General features: G+C 45.7%; 1 protein-coding gene across 1 annotated transcript in view; it reads right to left on the reverse strand.

Annotated features, from left to right (window-relative positions):
• Positions 1-22344, reverse strand: part of PRDM6 (PR/SET domain 6) — a 108162-nt gene that overhangs the window by 31594 nt on the left and 54224 nt on the right. Inside the window, exon 4 of the mRNA XM_039253417.1 lies at positions 2919-3046. Coding sequence (XP_039109348.1) covers positions 2919-3046 — 128 coding nt within the window. The remainder of the gene's footprint in view (positions 1-2918; positions 3047-22344) is intronic.

The following is a 22344-nucleotide window of genomic DNA, read 5'->3' on the forward strand; positions in this document are numbered from 1 at the left end:
AATGAACATTTTTCATAAGAGCTTCGGTACTGGAAAGAAACACAGATTTAAAAAAAAAAAAAAATGAGAAGACCGTGACTGGCTTCCTCAATGAAGAATTGCTATAAACATGAGCCTCAAGTTCAAGATAAAAGTGTTTGGGGTTGGTGGGCCTTAAATTTAGCCTTTCTGTAAGGAGCTGGCTGTGGCAGGGCAATCGGTCCCTTGTATAACACTGCAGACACAAGGCGAATCCTTCACCACATTTTTCATGGCAGTGAGATATGCACTTGTCAACATATTTTGTCACCACAAAGTGGCTCTTGGCAATAGGATCATAAAGATCAATAAAAAAAAGTGCAGATTCTCAATATTTTACTTGCAGCTGCAAAAATTTCATTTATCTTGTTATTTTCCTTACTTGCTGCCATTCTGTCTCATGAGGGCACTGCTAACTAAGCAGAATGTTTTTCCCTACATTCTATGACTATCTGACAAAGACTCCAGCCTGTTGCGTGGACCTCGCTACCCTGCCTCCCTCCGCGTCTCCAAGAGCCTGTGCGTTTTATTAATTCTTTCCACCGCTACATAAAAAAATCAAAATTGGAGCCGAGCTATAAATCACCGGCATCTCCTAACTTGAGAAAAATTGAGTCGACTTTGTACTTCACCCTTGTAACATTTCATCTCTCGGTTTGGCTTCCCTTAATATAAACACAGCGCCCGGCAAATGAATGTGCTAAAAACCAAATGACACACTTTGCTGCTGAAAGAACAGAACTGTTTTCGAGCAATGGGTGGTCTTCTGAGGCACAGGGTAAGCCGAAAGGGAGGCGGGGGGGGGGGGGGGGGGAGGGAGTGTAAGCGTACACCGTTCTTACAAGTGGGCAAAGCTTCCAAAACTCGCAGAAATCTCTGCATGTTGAAGCACATCAAAGAGATTTTTCCCTTTTCAGATAATATTTCCTTTGCTGACATGTATTTAGTATTGTGGTTGGATGACTCATAAAGATAGCCTCATGGCGTCCCAACGCAGTTGAAGCAGAGCTCATGCCAACAAACATTATTGTCAGCCTCAAAATAAAAACAAAACGTTCAGCGAAGGGTCAATCAATCAAGGGCGCTTTGAAGAAAATTCCATTTAGATATTACAAATCATAACAGAATGAATCTAAACCAGCTGACTTTTTGTGAAGAGGACGTTCGTGTACAATAAAAATTAATCTGGCTTTCCAGGGTCCAACTTTTCTATTTTCTTACTCTTGGACGTGGCCACTGGTGATGGGGGCCAGTTGTTTAAATGGGGTTTTTGTAGTTCATTTTATAAAGATCCGAAGTAATCGAAAACAGATCAGCAGAGAGCTCTAGAAGGTGAAGCGCCATCATGAAAGGGGAGCTGTAAAATCCACTTACTACTGACAGAGACGTAACTGACTTAACTCTTGCCCACCTTCCTCTTAGGGGTTTCTTGTTTCCCCCAGATTCAGAGTTTGCCTCCCCAGGGGCTCATTACGGAACCGGCAAGGCTATCTTTTGCTGGAGGGACAAACCCAACCTTTACTAATTTTCTAGCTCCGGGTTTCATCAAAACTTCAGGACAGAAAGGCGGCTGCAGTCAAGTGAGCAATGCCCGTACACTGCAGTGTAACCAAATCCCGTCATGCACGGTTTCATTGAAACCATTATTTAATGAAATATAACTGGCCCGGAAACCATAGCAGTGAGTCACGTGCTGCCCAAATATATTCCCTTTGAACTGGAGACCTTCGGAGAGCCAGCCAGATTTGTGCAGCCTTTAACCTATGAGGGGGATAAAGCCTTTTCTTTTTTTTTTTTTAAAGCTTCATGTTTAAAAACTAAAAAAGAAAAAAAGAGGGAGAAAGAAAGAAAATAAATAGCCACGGGCAAGGCGCCAAGTTGCAGAGTACAGGACCTTCTGCTTTGATGTGTCTGTGGTGCCTAATAAAGCTAACCAGTTGCTTCTGATTCTAAAGGGAACATGGCTGTTTATAACTGAGGTCATGTATTTATACGGCACATGTTTTCGAGGGATTTTGAGAAAAGGGCCCCCCCCCCACTCTGTGATCTGTTTTTGTGCTCCCGTCCCCACTCCAGCCTTCTTTAGCACTAAGTGGAAATGCCTGACCAACAGGTGCACCAAGCGATTGTGGCAAGACATCTGGGAATCCACCTTGCTTCTCTGCGCCCCACCCCCACCCCGCCACCACCAGAGGTCTCCCTGTGGGATTCTGGGAAATGAGGGTAGCTCCCCCTTGTCTTCATTACCCTTTGGGCTTTGCCCAAACTTCTCAGGAAAGCGGGGCTTCTCCACACTCTGGAACTGCCTGATCACCCGAAACGGACCTCGAATGGTCCAAGGGCCAAAGCCAAAGGCTCTGGCACCCTTTTGAGGGATCAGGATGGGTTATTCTGGCTCAGCCATGGCCGCTGGGCTGAACGGTTTTGGAAAAGCAGCCTTGAGCAGGCTGAGAGTTTGTTCTCGGTCTCCCACGCCTGAGTGCAAATGACACGGTTTCCAAAGGGAGAAAGTCTGAAGATAGGGGTGCGCATGGGATCCGGGGCTGAATCTCTCAACTCCTATCCATGCCCATGCACACATCGGTTGGGGGGGGGCATCACCCCACATCGGCGGGTTCTCCCAGCTCATTCAGGCACCTGTGGGTGTTCAGGCAATTTCATCACATGCACGGAGTAAAAGAGGCCCTTCCATGAACATCTCTACTCCCAAATTCTCAGGCTAGTACTGTTACAAGAACCAAGGAGATTCCAAAAACCTAGCAAAAAATTTTGTGCCGGTCCTCACGGGGTTCTGGGGGACTCTGCAGGGTATTTGAGAACCAGCGGCAAGCCTGAATTTGTACCCACAAGCCAAAGGGCTTCAGCTCCATTCAAGTGGTAAATCAAGGTACATACGTTACCTGTACTGAACTACTGTTAGATTCTGTTCTCCGCAGTGCCTTGCACATCGGATATACCTCATCCAGCTCGACTTACTAGGTTCCCCACCATCAATAAAGTGCTGTAGTGTTCCATCTTGGTCATATATCTAGAGAAGAGGTCAGAAGGTCAAGTAGTTAGAACGAATCATCAGCAATCATTTTCCCTGCTTCCCTCGGTGTCTGTATACGTCGGCTGCAGAAATTTATTGCCTGGAGGTTTGCTAGGGCTTTACTGATGCGCGCAGAAACTCAACCAGAATAGCAGGACAATATTTTTGGGTGATGCAAGTCGATCCCGCGTTTCTTATCAAGCCCATCTCCCCCTGTATTCGACATATTTCTGGTATCTCGAGGAAGTGAGCGACCATGTTTCCCAAAGGATATTTAACCTATTTTGACAGGCTACTCCTAAGTAATGAGCTGCTGGATAAACAAAACAAGCTGAAAGGAGAGGCCACGCTGACATGGCTGGAATGGCCACACGAGAGGCCCCGGGCTCAAACACGTAGCCGTTTCCAAGGGATTCGAGAGGCAGTAACCGCCTTTTAGGCAAGCCGGGAGACCCCCAGATGAAGGCAGGTGGAGCATTATAGAAATGCACAGAACTGGTGAAAAAAACAAAGCAAAACACAGCAGACTCTGATTCCAGTCAACTAAGTGGACTCTCACTTGCAGAGGATGGGAGACTTCAGCTGTCAGCACCTGAAACCATTAGGACAGCCATCAAAAAAGAAAGACCCTCAAGGAGACAAAGAGGAAAAAAAATAACCATTTCCTAGGGATTCTAAGTGTCTTAACAGAGCTTGGTGTAATAATGACGGCTTGAGGTCATTCTAAGTAACTTTTAAGATCCCATTTAAGGAGGGGCGCCTGGACAGTTTGGTCGATTAAGCGTCCAACTTCGGCTCAGGTCATGATCTCACAGTTTGTGGGTTTGAGCCCCACATCGGGCTCTGTGCTGACAGCTCAGAGCCTGGAGCCTGCTTCGGATTCTGCGTCTCCCTCTCTCTCTGCCCCTCCCTCTCTCTCTGCCCCTCCCCCACTCACACTCTGTGTCTGTCTCAAAAATAAATATAACATCAAAAAAAATTTAAAAAGAAAAAGATCACATTCAAGGAGATGAAATGTGCTTCAAGCCAGGCAAGGAGCATGGGACAAAAAGTCTCAGGCATCACACGAGCCATCCCAGCACAGGCAGAGTCCAAGCCGACTGTAGAGGTCATCGGTTCCCACTTCCAGAAACCAGGTGAGTCCCGGACGGCTAGGAGGAGGGGCTGTCTCGAGGAGGGGGAGATCAGGGGCTTACATGGGTACAGCAATTCCAGAAAGGAATCCCAGCCTGAGGGGGCTTCTGAGAAACAAGGGGTACAGTTCTCGGAGAGAATCATGATGCGACCGGTCCTTTTCAAATAAAATGGTGATGGGATCCTGGTTAACTGCTGACGTGTTGCCCAGAGCATCCTGGGAAGTCATGCCTCTTACCGTCTCATTAGCCTTTTCCCTGGCTCCCTTCCAAACACACACGGAGAACAAGTCTTACAGGGAGCCTCACTGGTTACTTTAGACCCTAAAATTAGGACAGTCATTCATATTAATTTAGCTCAGCATTTCTGTGCTGGGGGCCAAAGGGCTCACTGATGACAGTTTCTTTTATTATGTCCAGTCATTTAAAAACAGTTTTGTTTTTGTTTTTTTGCTTTTCTTCAACTCATTTGTCTCCACCCCCAACCTCTCCACTAACCCTCCATCCCCTCCAAAGGCAAGACAAACATCAATCTAATGAAGGCAACTGCTGGAGGAGCTCTGGGTCGCATGCCAGTGTGATGACAGCTGATCATCAATGTCGCCAGAGAGGAACAAGGAGCTTCCTGGATTATATTATAGTTAAGATTAATGATGTCTTTCGATTCCTCATATGAGGATGCCAGCAAAAGAACGGGATCATTTCCCTGAACAACCTAAAGACGGACTTTGCATTTCGGTTAGATCCCGCTATGGTTACTGGGTGCTGGTGGCGGTGCTTCTGCTTTCCTTTTTAGGAAGCTGGTTCCGAGACTCGAAGTCTCAACCGTGAGTCTGCTGATGACAGCCCACAGGACAATGAACAAAGCCACCAGCTCCTCAGACACCAATGTTTATCTAAAATGGAGCCATAAATGTTGACAACCCGGCCCCTCTGCCCTATCCGTTCCCCCATGAACAAACTTTCCTTGGGAGCCGCGGGTGAAAACAGTGACGAAGCACTTAGAGAAGGACTACTCTCCTGGGTGCTTCTAGCCAATGTCATCAGCGGCACGACAAACTTTCTAGCATCTCCATGCAGTAGCCACTACCTTGAACGCTGGCACATCTGAACACCAGGCACAAGCCAGTCCCTCTTGAAAACGGGTATAAGAAGTTTCTCCTTACACTCTTGTTTCAGCAAAAATCCTCACCCCCCTCCCCCCACTAAGTATAGTGTGACTACAGGAATCTTATCGTTTTTGCCTGCTGGTTAGGACTGCTACTTACCTTGAGGAAAAGTAGCAGCTATTTGGTAGGCTTTTTCCAAACATCCCACAATGTAGCCCACGACATGAGGCTGTCCCTCCCTGGCTTCCGCTAATACTGACTTTACGCTAATTCCCACAGAACTGTGATGAAAATAACAGGTACCTCGTTAGATCCCAGAGGCGCACAACCAGAGTTGAGGAAACTCATTCGACCTTGATGTTGTCCTCTCCCTCAGCCCCCAGACAGCACCCAGGGCAGCTGAACTGGCCTCCTGCATGCTTTCCGAGCACATCCATCTCTCCCTCTCCACCGTCACGACCGTCAGCCCGAGTCAGCTTCCTCACACACCTGCAGTACTGCATGACGGTCCTCACTGACGCCCCTGCGGCTTCCCCGGGGCCCCTCTGACCCCGTCCCCACCCTATAGCCAGACTCCTCGTTCAGAACATAAATCCAATTACATCTGTTTCACCTAAGTCCACCCAAGATAAATGTCACATCATAACAACATATATTCACAGCATGTGGCATTTCCTCAAGGGGGCTCATCACAGTAAGACCAGCGCCTCCCAGCAAAGTTTTTAGAGGGGCCAAAAACGTATGCCTGTGTCCTTGGCGCAAGGTCATTCTGGACCCTTTCTGGTCTGTAATGGGAAGTGTGAAAGTTTCTTTTCTTTTCTTTTCTTTTTTTGTAAGGTTTTAAAAAATGTATTGATTTTGAGGGGGGAAGGGGCAAGGAGAGACAGAGTCCCCAAGCAGGCTCCACGCTGTCAGTGCAGAGCCCAACACGGGGCTCGAACATGCGAACTGTGAGATCATGACCTGAGCCGAAGTTGGATGCTTAACCGACTGAGCCACCCAGGTGCCCCTCCTCCCCAACAGTTAACATTTAACCTCAGTGTTTCTGGAAAGAGAAACAATGGGCCAGAAGGCACTGATGCAGATTTCTGTTCCTTTCTCTAGTAGAAGGGGAATCAAACTGGGAAAGCGAAGATACCCAAATGCGAGCACGGAGCAGAAACTAAGGATGAGTCCTCAGAAAGGCCCCGGCTACTCCCTTGGGCCCCATCATCACCGTCCATCATCAGTCCAACTTTGTTTCCATTTAAGAACTTCGGAGGTTTGTTTGTTTTTTTAAGGAAGGAGTATGTATACAATTTTGCACGTAACCCAACTATACAAGGACACTGAGCCTGTATCCATCTACTATTCCAGGCAGGGGCTGACGGTCTTCTTCCAAGACACAAGGAATTAGAAGTGAAGAAACGTTTCAGCAAGTTGCAAGCTAGAGCAACAATTCCAAGTTCAGAAAGGTGTCCTTGGAGATGGTGGTAACATCTATGTTTTTGGGACAGTAAAATGAAAATTTAGATACCTGGAGGTCTAAAGAAAAAAAAAAAACCTTAAGGAATTTAAGGAGATGAATTAATGCTGATGCCAACGTTTGTTTTGTTTTCATTTCCATTCAAAAGAAACTGTGCACAGTGTTTGGACAATCCTCTCAGGATCTATGGAATGTCAACAAGGTCAGAAATTCTATTCATTCTGATGTGGTTTATCTATACCATGGAATACTACATGGCAATGAGAAGCAATGAAATCTGGCCATGTGTAGCAACATGGATGGACCTTGAGGGTGTTATGCTGAGCGAAATAAGTCAGGCAGAGAAGGACAAATATCATGTGTTTGCACGTATAGGAGGATTAGGAGGAACTTAATGAAGGACAATGGGGGAGAAGAAGGGGGGAAATGGCGGGGGAAAGGGAGACAGGCAAACCATGAGAGACTCTTGAATGCTGACAAAAACTTAGGACTGATGGATGTGGGGGCGGGAGGGGGGATGGGCATAGAGAGGGGCACTTTTGGGGATGAGCACTGGGTGTTATATGGAAACCAACTTGACAATAAACTATTTGTGAAAAAAAAAAAAAAAAGAAATTCTATTCATTCCAACAGTGAGAATGAAGGCAAGAGAGTGAAAATTATATTAAGGGAAAAACTCATCCTGGCAAAGTTTTTGGTTATTTTTTTTTTTTTAACACTTATGCATTTTGGAGAGACAGACAGACAAAGCATGAGTGGGGGATGAGCAGTTAGAGAGAGAGACACAGAATCCAAAGCAGGCTCTAGGCTCCAAGCTGTCAGCAAAGAGCCTGACGTGGGGCTCGAACTGACGAACAGTGAGATCATGACCTGAGCCAAAGTCGGACGCTTCACCGACTGAGCCACCCAGGTGCCCCAATAAAGCATAGTTTTGCTTTAATCTGTGCACATTATTCTGAATGAGCATAAATAACCAAAGTTTTAATGTTTGCTCTGTTCTTTCTAAGGAAGCCAAACCAATGACCCTGTAGAAGTGGAGGAAATACAGGTGAAAAGACACACAGGATTCCTGGTGGGAATAAAGTGAAATTTTGAAACAGAAAACTCTCTGAACTATAGAAAGTGCTCAGAGTTTTAGAAAGCTAGCTCCAGTTTGGCTGAAAGGGAGCGTAAGACCGCATAGTCATGTTGGAAAACACTCTGGCAATATCGAAATAAAGCTGATGATGCGTAAATCCTATGACTCAGCAATATCACTTCTAGGAAATTACTCCACTGAAACCCCCAATACATGTGACCAAGGAGACAAGTCCAAGGGCATTCACTGTAGCATTATTTATGATACTAAATAAGGAGAAATAATTGAACTATCCATTATCATAAAAATAAACTATGCTTCAATTATCCAATAAAACAGCATAAAACCCTTAAAAGAAATGAATTAGATCTGTTTGTATTCAGATCTAGTTGATATGGATAAATATCAAAAACACAGAGTTGAGGGCACCTGTGTGACTCAGTCGGTTGAGTGCCCAAGTCTTCAATTTGGCTCAGGTCATGATCCCAGGGATTGTGGGATCCAGCCCTGCATCAGGTTCCACACTGGGCAGGGACCCTGTTTTAGATTCATTCTCTCTCTCTCTCTCTCTCTCTCTCTCCCCCCTGCCCTTCTCCCCCACCCTCACTCTCTCTAAAATAAAAAACAGGGGCCCCGGGTGGCTCAGTCAGTTAAGCATCCAACTTCAGCTCAGGTCATGATCTTGCAGTTTGTGAATTCAAGCCCCAGGATGGGCTGTGTGCTAACAGTTCAGAGCCTGGAGGCTGCTTTGGATTCTGTGTCTCCCTCTCTCTCTGCCCCTCCCCCGTTCCGACTCGTCTCTCTCTCTCTTTCAAAAATAAACATTAAAAAATAAATAAGATAAAAACAATAACAAAAAAAAGTTTGAGGAAAAACAGGCTGCAGATTGATACACGATACCATTTGTGAACATATGTATTTGAAACATATTTCAAAATATACAAAATAACAGTAGCATATTTTATAAAAGTGTACATTGCAATATACAGGTAGAGCTATCAATACATACAGTAAAACTCTGAAAAGATTCACTGGAGGGGTTCTTGGTAACTTTATGAGAGCACTGGCCTTGCAGGAAAAAATGGAGGTAAAATAAGCGGAATTTATCTGAAGCTTTATCTGAAAAGCTTCATTTATCTTAAAAAAAAATCTGAAGCCAAGATAGCAAAACCTTAGCATTCACTTTTTTGCTGGCCTGTATGTTGGCATTTATATATTATGCTTTATGCTTTTCTGATTATTTTCCCAAAAAATCAGAGTGAAAAATAAATGAAAACCTAGGCATGTATTTCTTTGTAGTTCAGTTTTTGCATGTGTTGTTAAAACACAGAAGCTGACTATCTTACCCAAGGCTGAAAGCCATCTCTGTGTTATCTTCCTAGGAAAATGTTTGTAATATGTACCACTCCATTATCAGCCACTGATTTCTTCTGTGATCCTTGTTGTTGCTATTTTAAAACCATTGTTTTTAGCCTGTACTTTCTCTTTTCTCTTTTATCAACGCGACTGAAGAGATAAGTAAGGGGGGGGGAAGCAAATTCTTACCTTTTTAAGAGGATTTTTGCAGTTTTCAATCCATATTTGATTGGCACCACACAAGGTGGAGATAAGGACCACGCGTTCTTGCTTATGACAAACCCTACGTGGCATCAACGGAAAACCACTGTGTGAAAGATGTGTATTCGTTTCAAGCCTGGAAATCAGGAAGCACGACTGTCTCCCATGACTTTACTTTCCTAGAAGAAGAGTCTACTTGAAAGGAGAACAAGAGCAATAAAAAAAATACACCCATGTTCATGATCTCACAGTTTGTGAGTTCGAGCTGACAGCGCGGAGCCTGCTTGCGATTTCACGGCCCTCTGCCTCGCCCCTCCCCAACTTGTGCTCTATCAAAATAAATAAATAAGCTTTAAAAAAAACCCCACCCATGTTGTGTTATAAATCCTAATCCTGAGTGGTTTTGTTCACAGCTCTGTTATGCACAAAAGCTGCCAATTTACATTTAATGATAATCATCATCCCAGAAACAAGGTAAGGACTTGAGTAAGTGGAGCTCCTTTTTAATTTATATAAAGCAAAAAAACCTCCTTCTCAATGAGAATCGTTTGTGTATATATGGGTGGCTCTGAGCCATCTGCTGCTCTGAAGCAAGGTTTGTAAACCAGCGGCTCTCGGGCTGAACTCAGGCATTTGGCCAACTTGGTTTTTCTCTTCCGCCGGGCTTAAAAATTTGGAAACTTCTAATTGTTCTCCAAACATAACATAACATCGAAAGGCGAGTCCTCGGTTCTGTGGCAAGAATTCCCCGAGCAGAGAAAAGATGGCTTTAGGTCGGCCCTGTGGTCCCGGGCTCTGCAAGGTCCCCACCCCTCCCTATTGCCTTATGTGCTCCCAGCCTTGCTAACTGACTTAGCAGCTTGGCCTCGGGAAGCATTCACGTTTGTGATCCCAGCCAGAAAGGAATTCTCGCCACCACTAAAACTCAGTCTGTGACAGCTGGGGGCGCTGGGAAGGAAAACCTTTTGAACTGATAACCTGGAAACACTGCACGCATTCCTTACTCCTCCTGCCCAGAAGGCGTCATGTGACTGGGATGCAAGCTTTCTGGGCTGGAGTTTTCCAGGGCACAAGACAGCGGGGCTCATTTCTTTCATCCTTACCAAGCAGAGGCTTTCAGTGATCTTTTGAAGCAAAGGACTCCCCTGAAGTCCAAGAAAGTATAAAAGTAATTCCACTATAGAAACAGATGAAAACAAAGTCCACCAGCAAGCGCCCGGCTGGCTCACCTCGCCTCACCCCTGCTCGTGGAGGAGGGTGCTGCGACCTCAGCAAGAACCCACAGTGATCTGGGAGACCCTGTTTGAAAAACCACAGGCAGAGCGCTTCCTCAGTGGATGGACCTCCGTGAAGAGCTCAGTCCCCTGTTCTCCGGCTGGGACACCGAGTACCCTGGCTGAACCGAAAGCCCGGGAAAATCAGATTTGGAAGGGACCTCAGAGACCATCTGCTCCCAAGTGATCAGGTTTTACCGCAGAAAACGGGCGCTCCAGAAGTTAGTGCCTTAGACAAAGCGAGACTACTCGCCAGTGGCAGACTGAGGCCTCATCTCCACTTTTTCTTCCGCCTTTTTCCATCCCACCTTCCCAATGAGTGAGGGCCGAGGCCTCCCTCACCTCATCTACCTTCCAAGTACCCTGAAGACAGGCCACAAGGAACCTGCATTAAAACAGCATAAACACTAATCTGTTCCTTCCAGACCCTGGGTCCTTGAACTTAGGCATGGAAAGAAAGAAAGAAAGAAGGGGAAAAAAAGATGCCAGGGTTTTATATGAAAAGGATTAACTGATTTTCAGTGAGCAGGGAGACATCTGCAGCCCCCTCTCCTTCACGTGCATACCTTGGCCAGTCCCTGTGCCCAGGCCCCAGACACCAGCATTTGGGTGTGGGCTGAAATGCCAGCCACGTCCAGTCTTTACAGGGTGGGTGATGTTGCGGAGCCCATCTTATACCCAAACATCTAAAGCAAGGTCTGACACGTGTCTTTAGGAGGACCTCAAAATACACTGCAGTGAACGGAAATGACTTCTCATGGTAATTCTGTCGCTTCCTACAGATCTTAGCTTTGACTCAAAGCCTGAGGAAAAAATCACCACGAAATGCAATTAAAACTCCATCCTAAGCGCTGTCCATCAGGGCTTTTTGAAAGAAAATGTTACATCCTCCTGGAATCTAACGTCTTTCAATTCTATGAAACACAGCAAAGACAAATTCCATGTGATGATTCTAACATAATCAACAACTGTTACAATAAGAGTCGAGAAGTCGTCTGTGGGGCAGTGGCGGGGGGGGGGGTTCAGTTTGGACATGAAAACCTAAGCACATGAAGGAGGCAGGGAAGAAGAGATACATAGATGGTCTCTCCTACCTTCTCTGCTCGTTCTCCACGGTGCCTTTATCTGCCCCTCCCCCCCATTTTCTGCAAAATTCAGCGAAGCAAGGTTTCAACAAGCAAGTGTACTAGGAATGTGGGAACCTTAACTGCAAAAACATTGTTTGCCAAGATGCATAAGTAATGTTTGACTGTGGGATTCCTCTGGGTCAGGAGGGATGGGGAGCAAATATTCTCACAGACAGACAACCAATGGCTCACAGACAATGACACAACTAATGCCACAGAAGAATAATTCCTCACTGTAGTGACCGTAAACACTTACAAACCAGAATGCCTCTGTTGCCGAATAAAAGCTCTTACTTGTAATAGCATGGCTGCTAGGAGACTTTAAGTATTACCAGTGAAAACACACCAGAGAAGTCACCCCAGTTAGGAGCAATCGTGGAGGGCATGTGGGCGTCAGTTCCAAAGTGGGTGAGCTGGAAGCCTGGTTCCCCCTTGAGTGGTCAAGTGACTTTGGACAGTTACTTAACCCCTTGAAGACACTGAGACCTTCTTTGAAAAAATGGTGCTTATGACAGTCTCTACATCAAAGGGCTAACAGAAGGGCACCTGGGTGGCTCAGTCGGCTAAGCATCTGACTCTTGGTTTGGCTCAGATCATGATCCCCCAATTTGTGGGATTGAGCCTCACACTGGGCTGACAGCAAGAAGCCTACTTGGGATTCTCTCACTCTCTGCTCCTCCCCACCTCACACTCACGCTGTCTCTCAAAATAAATACACTAAAAAAACAAAAACAAAAACAGGCGAATATAAAAATCAGATGGGCTAATATATGTTAGTATATGTGAAGTTCGAAAAACAGAGCTGGGCACTCAGTAAAAGAACATTTGCTATCTTGAGGTCATCACTATAATTAGTTAGGAAACCTCAGACCAAACGTAACAAACCAATCTGCTGGTGGCCACTGACCACAAGACAGTATGTATAATGTACGCAAACTCATTGCTGCTGAGGTTGACCAGCCTGTAAACTCACACACAGGAATACACTGTAACTGCCTTTTAAATTTACCCAGAGGCACCGTATACAAGGCTTTATATAGACCAGGAAATCAATTTCTACTCAAAGACTGAAAGAGAGAAGAAAAGGACCTGAAATGACACAAGCAAGGTGTACAAATTAAACAGATATCCTAGGGGCACCTGGGTGGCTCAGTCGGTTAAGCATCTGACTTCAGTTCAGGTCATGACCTCACAGTTCATGGGTTCGAGCCCTGCGTAGGGTTCTGTGCAGACAGGTGGGAGCCTGGAGGCTGCTTCGGATTCTGTGTCTCCCTCTCTCTCTGCCTCTCCCCTGCTCACATTCTGTCTCTTTCAAAAATATATCAACATTAAAAAATTAATTTAAAAACTCAAAATAGATATTCTAGTTTTATCCCCCCAGATGAGCCTATTACACTATAAAACAAAGTATTTTAAAATGCTGGATGGATGAGAACACCACGCAGAAAACAGTAAGGAAGTCCCCCTTCAATGCCAAGTTTCACATCTCCTAAACTTAGTCTGGTTTTAATGCAGAGTTATAAAAACATCACCCAAAAGACCCAGGTATGCACCACCCCCTTCAGAACACACCTGGAGCTTATTTGTAATGAACAGGCTGTCACTGCGTGTGTTTTAAGTAACTGTGGCTTCACAACCCCAAAACCCTCTCACCGAACATCACCTACCACATAGCACTGCTTGACCTCTGAGGTCAGTGACATTATTTGGCCAAGGGAGGCCCCAACTCATAGTGCCTCGTTTCTCTGTGAACACCGAACATGTTCAAGGGAGGCGAGCTGTGTGAGCGGCCAAGCATGCGGGATGAGGGGCAGGGGACATGTGTGGATGGCAGCGTGGAGCTCGAGATTCACACGGAGCTCTGCACGTCAGGGCTCCGGGCCACTGCCTCCCAGTCAAGAGAGGAAGACAGCAGGAAGCACACCGCTGTGGGCTCCTAACCTCTTGGCGCATAGATTTTCAAATCAAGCCAGATCGAAGCTTTTGAAGTGAGGCCAAGAAAGCATGTTTTAAAAATGAAGAGAGCATCTGTGTCCACCTTAACACAAAGGAGCAGCAGCAGCGAATGACTATGGTATACACCTCTGTACGACACTTTAGTTTATAACATTCTCTCCCACGCTGATATGATCCTCATAACTGACCTAGCAGGTAGGCTGGACCATTACTCCATTTTACAGACAAGAAACCTTGGGCTAACAACGGTTAAATGACTTGTCCCCAGGCATAAGGTCTATTCTCACAGGTGACCAGGACGACAATCCCCTGAATCACGGGCCAGCCACCCCTTATTGCCTTTTTTCATTCTCTCCCATCTGTCCTATCAAGGGGAAATGTAGAGCTTTTTCTTGAAGAGGATCTGAAATTCTCTAAGCGAGGGTCGTAAAAATGTTCATGATGATTAATACGGTCATGCGTGAAACAAACTCCTATTTTCAGAGCAAATGCCCTTTTCACGAGAATTACTTAATCTGTTAGTAAAATTGACACAAACCCACCATGTGACTCAAGAGAGATACAACTTCCCAATTCTGTGAAGAGTCACTCCTTCCGGGGGCAATAATGACTCGGTGGGGCGCCTGGGTGGCTCAGTAGGTTAAACTTCCGACTTCAGCTCAGGTCATGATGTTGCTGTCCCCAAGTTCGAGCCCCGTGCTGGACTCTGTGCTGACAGCTCAGAGCCTGGAGCCTGTTTTGGATTCTGTGTCTCCCCTTCTCTCTCTGTACCCCTCCTCCGCTCATGCTCTCTCAAAAAAAATGTTTTTTAAAATTAAAAAAAAAAAAATAATGACCCAGAACATCAAACACTGAGTGAGACTGAACTCTATGGATGAAGAAGCCTATTTTACAAGAAAAGCTTCATTGAAACACACAGCAGTTCATGTGCCCCTATTTATTTGTGGTCCGTTTTTCAACTTTTACGTCAAATATAGAACTACAGGCTTCCTCATGTCAACAATTTCCTCTCCCCCATTAAAATGAACTCACTGTGTTGTTATTTCTAAAAGGAAAATCCTTCGCTCTCTTCTTGGTTTGGCATATCGTGGAATGTCTGGAATGCCAAGGTTTTAAGACGAGGCTCCAAAGGTCAAGTCATAAATGCCCCATAAAATAAATGAGTAATGGTTATATACACTGCCGTTGTATTTTCAGTAATGCTGATATAAAGCTATATACTGTACTCTGTCAATTCCCATTCATCAAGTTCCAGAAATATTAGAAAATCATTAGAGGTTTATGTTGAGCTTGCAGATAATACTAACATATAAGTCAAGACTGAAATATGGTAATCAGAAAAACAGTTGAAAAGTGTCAATAAACTGTAAAACACCCGTGCTGGTGGTTCTGAAGCCTGCAGCAGAGAGCAGGCCGGGTGAAGCAACAGAAACGGATATTTGGGTCCCACGGCGGGTCAGCCGCTGCTAAGTGGCAGGCAGGCAGAAGACAATGGTGGGCTGGGAGGATTCCCGCGCAGAGACCCAAGAACTCCCGGGGCGCCGAGCCGTAGAGCATTTGGCAAACTCCACTTATCTCTGAGGACAGCGGCGGCCGTCGATAGGAAGCCTGCCATCCATCAATCTGGAGTCTTCTTCAGACATGCTCTGTCTGTGGATCAGAGGAAGACTTTGGGGGCAGCAGGCTTCCATTATCAGGACTTGGTCTGTGATCTGAACAAGCCACTGAACCTTTAACTTTTCACTTGGCAGCCACATCTACCCTGGAAAAGTCCTGACAGTTCATTCATTTTGCTCTATCCTGGAGCCAGCCGATGTCTGACCAGTGAGACCCGCCCTCTTTGATGTTGTACTCTTTTGAGAGTGCCCTGCTGTGAAAAAAATTTTCTCCGTCCAAATTAAAGAGAAATAGTCCTGCATCCAGCTGTTAGCGGTGACATGTTTGCCATTTTTCAGGGCACTGGCTTGGTGCCAGCCACGGGCTCCAGTGCAATCCTAGCTTGTTCCCTCTGCTCCGTCACAGCAATAACATCCACAGCACACAACTGTCTCCAGTGCCCATACGGCATCGATGCTATGAAGGAAAATACTGTTAATCCTCCGGGGCTGAGAACAGCCCTGGAAATATTTTCATGCAGCAATTTCATTTCTTCCTCCCCGCCCCCAACCTTTTTTTAAACCTATCAGCACTAATGTCTTTTGTGAACTGTCACAATCTACACATTTAAACTGCCTCAATCCAGTTTTTTAAAAACTCAGTTTTCTTTTCTTTTTTTTAGTGTTTATTTTTGAGAGAGACAGAGAGACAGAGCAGGAGTGGGGCAGGCACAAAGAGGGAGACACAGAATCCAAAGCAGGCTCCAGGCTCTGAGCCATCAGCACAGAACCCAATGCAGGACTCGAACTCACGAACCGTGAGATCGTGACCTAAGCCGAAGTCAGAGGTTCAACCCACTGAGCCAGCCAGGCACCCCTAAAAACCCAGTTTTAATCAAAGCAACTGACAAGAAGCCTTGACGTCCACTAAATATGTTTACAAATGAAGTGAATCTGGAGCCTGTGAAAACCTGCTTAATATGTACAGAGTCCCCATTTTACAAGTGGATACTCATTGGGCAGAGAGAACTCTGTGTAAATGAAGGAAACCGCTCACGAAAGCTCGGATAAACATTTAGATCTAAGCAATCAAGAAAGCCTGTATATTCTCCTAGTTACTAAGTGCCAGTGGCGGGTTCTGTAGACCACTGTCACAGATGGCGTGCACAGTCAACAAAGGGCAGCACCCACTACCACCGCACTTTTCTCCAAACACTGAAACGAATGGGTAAAACACCACACGTCTCCACTCTCCCCTCCCTTTCCTTCTCCTCTCTCATTTTCACTTTCGCGGATGTAGAAAGGGATCAGCAGCGCCGGACCTCAGCGCCCGGCATCAGAGAGTCCTGCCGTGCGTGCGTGTGACTGATCTCAGGCCCCGGCTAGGACACATGCTCAGCTCCTCATTCTCCTTTCTCATATAACTCAAAGGTGCATTTCAAGCAAAATATCAATGACAACAAGGTCTACAAGCGAGAAAGGGGCAGCTTTAAACAAGAAAGGACAGGGGAATACGAATTAACACGCTCTTCCACTAAGAAAAACAACACCTTAGTTTTGCAACAGTCAGGAACGAGGAACTTTAATTTTTTTTTAATGTTTATTTATTTTGGAGAGACAGAGAGAGACAGAGAGTGAGCAGGGGAGGAACAGAGAGAGAGGAAGGCACAGAATCGGAAGCAGGCTCCAGGTTCTGAGCTGTCAGCACAGAGCCCGATGTCAGGCTTGAACTCACGAACCGTGAGATCATGACCTGAGTGGAAGTTGGACGCTTAACAGACTGAGCCACCCAGACACCCCAGGAAGGGGAACTTTATGTTGTTAAAATAATCCCAGAAATAATACCAGTGTGATCTGGAGGATCTGGACGCTATCTGTAATGGCATACTAACCAGTTCTACACTTGACAACCATAAAGTAACACATTAAAACGATTACACCGTGGTATACACGTGAATTCTCCATATGGTTCATGCAATGTATCTTAAGGAGTAGTAGTCAACCCTTGCTGGAGTAGAAATCTCTGGCTTATAAATTCTAGTGGGTAAGACACCATATAGGCCTTGGTGAAAACCATTACTAATTTTACAGCTCAGCATGGGAGCTACTGAATATGATTTCCAAGAAGCAGCTTGGACCAGATCCCAGGTGCACACAGCAATGTCAGCCATCGTATTAAATACTTACAAGGTACTAAGTAGGGAATGTTTATAGAGGCAATGTCCCTGAGAGAGAGGCTACGTCCATGTATGCAGAGTCAAACGCACCCCAGGCCCTCGAGCTCACCTGCTTTTTTAAGTCCAGAACTTTCTGAAGGCACTGAATGTTTGTCCCAATGAAGTCATGGTTTCCTATGGTTTTACTTCTTTTCGAGCAGTCTATGGCTTTATTTCTTCGCTGAAATGTGTCACTCCTTAAATTATTATGTTTTCCAAGTCTACGACATTCTTTTCCTAACCACACCAATAAAGTGTGATTGTCAGACACACTTTATGAAGGGGAAAATGACCGTGTGGCCAGAGTGCAACACATATTTTCAGACCTTATATAACTGAAGAGACATTCCTTACGTCAAGTCAAGACAGCTGTGAGCAACGCATTCAGCTCAGACCATCTTACCCTGGGTCACAGGACAATGGCGGAGAAGAAGTGAATGTTCAGAGTCAAGGTACTCGAGAGTATAAAGTGTCTAGTGTGGGCGGATAAAGACCACAACTGGCCTAGACCAAGCATGGCCCTCCAGGCTGGGACCTTAGACAGCTGTCTTCCAAAGATAACTGCTCACAGGGGAAAAAAACAAAAACCCTAATGAAATCTAAGTCTGTCCTGGAGCGAGAGACAGAATCATCCCTGGGAGAGGGATGGATCTGGGGTTCTCAGAAGTATCTGTCTAGAAGGAATAAACACAGTGCTTTGCACAGGTCTCCTCGTCGGTATCCAGGGGATAAGGCACCGGGGACAGAAGGCTATGGAAGAAAGAGGGAACCCCAAATGTGGGCGCCTGACCTCTGAGATGGTGTTTCAACAAACATTTAGCGCGCAGCTCCCATGTGCCAGCTACCGTGCTGGGTGTAGGGCAGGAGAAACTTAACACCCAGGCCCCACCCATCCAGGAATGTGCAGTTCGACAGAAGACACACACGCAATAAGCAAATCAGAAGACATTTATTCTCACACCACAATCTGTAGATTCCCCCACATAATCATGGGACATTTTATGTCCATCATGGGGCTCCTAGGCGTAGGAAGGGTAATCCTTCACTACTTTGTGAAAAAGGACTTCAAAGTAGTTATTTAACCAAAGTCTGGACTGTTGAAGGCAGCCCTGAGCAAACATCTGATTGAAATTGGCCAGACCCTAACCGCAATGAAGTCAAAGATGAAGTCTGTCATATTTGCCATAGTATTCCTAGTGATTAATGCAGAGTCTGGCATACTATAGTGGCTGGTGTTCAATAAATGCCAGTTGGTTGGTTGGCTGGCTAGCTGGTTGGATGGCTGGAGATGTGGATGGAAGGGTGGGTGGAAGGGTGGGTGCATGTGTGGATGGGTAGGTAGATGCACAATCAGAAGAATATAGATCAAAGGACAGGATGCCTTCTAGGTACCTAAGCTTTAAGTGCTGGACCATGTCTCTCTGTTCTTTGAGAAGACCCACATAGCAAAAGCAGAGCTGAACACAAATGCAAGAATTTTAAAAGATGTAATGTTGCCTGAAAAAGTGTGCTTTTGGCCTCACTGGCTAAAAATAACATTTCCTTTAAAAATGCCCAACAGGGGCACTTGGGTGGCTCAGTTGGTTAAGCATCCAGCTCCTGATTTCAGCTCAGGTCATGATCTCACACTTTGGGAGACTGAGCCCTGCATCAGGCTCTGCACTGACAGGATGAAGCTTGCTTAAGATTCTTTCTCCCTCTCTCTCTGCCCCTTGTCCAGTGCTCGCTCTCTCTCTCTCTCTCTCTCTCTCTCTCTCTCTCTCTCAAAAAGGGAGGGAGGGAGGGAAGGAGACAGACAATAGAATACAATACAATAGCCCTAACAGTCTGTGCAGCGGGGAGGCTGCCTAGATGGAGACCTCAGTCGCTGGCAAGGCCAGGGGCTACCAAAGCCTGGCACATGCCTCTCTGTAAATAATGGTTCCTCCTCCCATCCCAACCCCCAGATCTGGCCCCTGCTGAGGGCTGTCAGGTTTCAAGCCCTCTCTTCCAGGCCCAGTGCTCCCCTCACTAGGATCCTGGGAGCTGTGAACCTAGGTCCAAGTGTTACTTCGGAAAGAATATGTGCATTTCGAGCTTTATCTCCATGTGATCCCTCAAAGAGGTGTGCCCTTCTAAAGGAATTTCAAATGCCATGACAAGGGCCGAAGTCATCCTGGGGAGGACAGATGACTCTCCTTGACACCCTTCCTATATCGCACATAGTCCAAAGTGGGTCCTCATAGAGATGCAGGGCGGGGCCGCTGACTGTGTGGCTGCAGCCCCAGGACAGGAGCTTATGCATCATAAGCTCAGAGGAGGGGCGCCTGCACGGCTCCGTCGGTTGAGCATCTGACTCTTGGTCTTGGTTCAGATCTCGATCTCATGGTCTCAGCTTCATGAGACCAAGCCCCAGATTGAGCTCTGCACTGACAGTGGAGAGGCTGCATGGCATTCTTTCTCTCCCTCCTCCTCTCTCTCTCTCTCTATCAAAAATAAACAAACTTCTTTATAAAAACAAACAAACAAAAAAAAAACAGTTTAGAGGAGATGGTAAGGGATTCTGGTGACAGGAACAACCCAGAACCTTCTGGAACAGATTGCTAGGGATCCTACTCCAAGGGGCTGCCAGCCAGGCCATTCAATCTCCCTTGCATAAAGAGCCTCAAATTTAGACCTTTGAAGCCACTTCCCGATGAGGTCGTGAACACAATCACAGAAACGGACCGACAGGATAGAGAGGCCTTCTCTGCACAATCTAAATGCAGATCCTCTGACAGGACCACACAGCCTGTAGTCAGCCATAACTTAACATTTTTATTAATCCTGTAGTTAATTTCGGAATAGTGCAATTCTATGTTTCTGGTATTCAAACCATGAAGTTGTTAAAGGTAAACATTTAAAGTACACGACTGTTTTTGTAACCCTGTTTTGGCATGTTTTCATTTTTCTACATATCAAGGGCCTCAAGAAATTGAAGTGGCCAGGCCTCTGAACCACCCTGGGCCGGACTTTCACGCCATCAGTCCAGAGGCCAAGTGTGTGGCCGGTGACAGGCCCCAGAGTTTTCTCTCAGAGAGATGGCCCTGTGTTCCTGGAGATGCAGCCAAGTCCACAAGGCATGCTCGCGCGGAAATCCAACCGAGATGCAGTAAACCTCAGCATCTGGGGCCCGAGTTGGCAAATCCTCTGCTGAGCAGAGGAGTGACTCATGTCAACACCTGAAGAAAGTACCTGCCTAATTACACCGTGATGACCCATATGCTTCCTCATTTTTAGATAAGACTTAGGATTTCCTTCCCCCCCACAGGAAACATCTCTCACCATGGGATCCGTAATGAGGTTTCAGGTGAGCCCACGAACACCCGGAAGTCTCAGGAAGATGGTATTTGTGTGCGTGAGTCATCTATGGGAAGAAGGCTCAGAGCTTTCAGGGATTCTCAAAGGGGTGTGTTCATACACACACATACCACACTACACACACCACACAGACATACTGGATATACAAACCACATACATCCTATATAAACACACACCATATACACACTGTACACCTGCACACACGCAACACACACACGCAACACACATACTATATAATCACACAGACACACTACGTACACAAACCGCACACACATACAAAGACACAAACCTACTGCCAAATTCCACATATTCAGTTAGGACAGTATTGAATGGAGAGACGGAGATGAGAACACCAGTAATAAAGGAGCTAGAATTCTCAGGGTGTTCTATGTACTTTTGAGGAAGTTCTCTTCAGAGTCTGATAGGTTTCTTGGTCTCTGAAGCACCAGATCTCACTCTCGTTTCCTTCTCTCCAGATCTGCAGACCCTGGTCTTCCCGTGTTCCTTTTACGTAACTTTCCTCTTATATTTGATAGCAGGTGTGGTTTGATGTATTGGTTTTGCTTAAATCTTAGCTCACATTTTCAGGAGCACTAGAAAAGTAAACAGAGTAGAGTCTGTAGGTTGGTTTTGTTCCTAAGACAGATATTTTTAGGGTAGAGATCACATGAGCGGCCCCGGTTACATCAGGCAGCTCAGCGTTTCGGCTCTGTGAACGTGAAGCACTGCCTGTTGCTGGGTTTAGCGAGTTAATGGTTATTAATACTCCAAAGCATTCCCTTCCAGCTTTGCTCAAACCCTTTGATGCCGCCATTTTTTCCTACTAAGAAGAAAGTCTATGCTTACATTAAATCACTCCACCTAGTAGAACCACTTGCTTTGTAAGCTGTAAAATTCTTATAAATGAAAGCACTGTTTATCTTCCTTTGGCTTAAGCCTTTTATTTCCCAGTATATTTGCTACTGGGTGAACTACAGATCAGGAAGCCTGGGCTCTAATCCTAACCTGGGCAGGATGAACTTTGTGACCTAGGTAAATCACTTAAGCTGACCCTGCATGTCCTCTACTGAGAAGCATGGACATTACATCAGATGGGGTCAGCCCAACACCTATGATCCTATGAAATGACAACTATGCAAAAACGTGTCTTAAATATAAATACTTGGCAGCTGGAATCCAGAAGGATAAAAGCCATACCACAACCATTTTAAGCAGACATAAAAATATTTTGATGCCCCGGAGAGGGGCAGAGTAACATACCCATAAGGCCCATGCTTTTTAATTACACCTGTGCAAATTCAGTTACAATTCAGTTTCCAAGTGGTAGAATACAAGCAAGTTAAGAATCAACTTTTCAATGGTTATATTCTTTTGAATTTCATGGAACTGAAAGTAAATTTAATGACACAAATGTGCAATGGATACACTTAGATTTTATGGAAAAGG

This window comes from Hyaena hyaena, unplaced genomic scaffold (genome assembly GCF_003009895.1).
Source record: "Hyaena hyaena isolate Hyena2069 unplaced genomic scaffold, ASM300989v1 scaffold_453, whole genome shotgun sequence".
Lineage (NCBI taxonomy): Eukaryota > Metazoa > Chordata > Mammalia > Carnivora > Hyaenidae > Hyaena > Hyaena hyaena.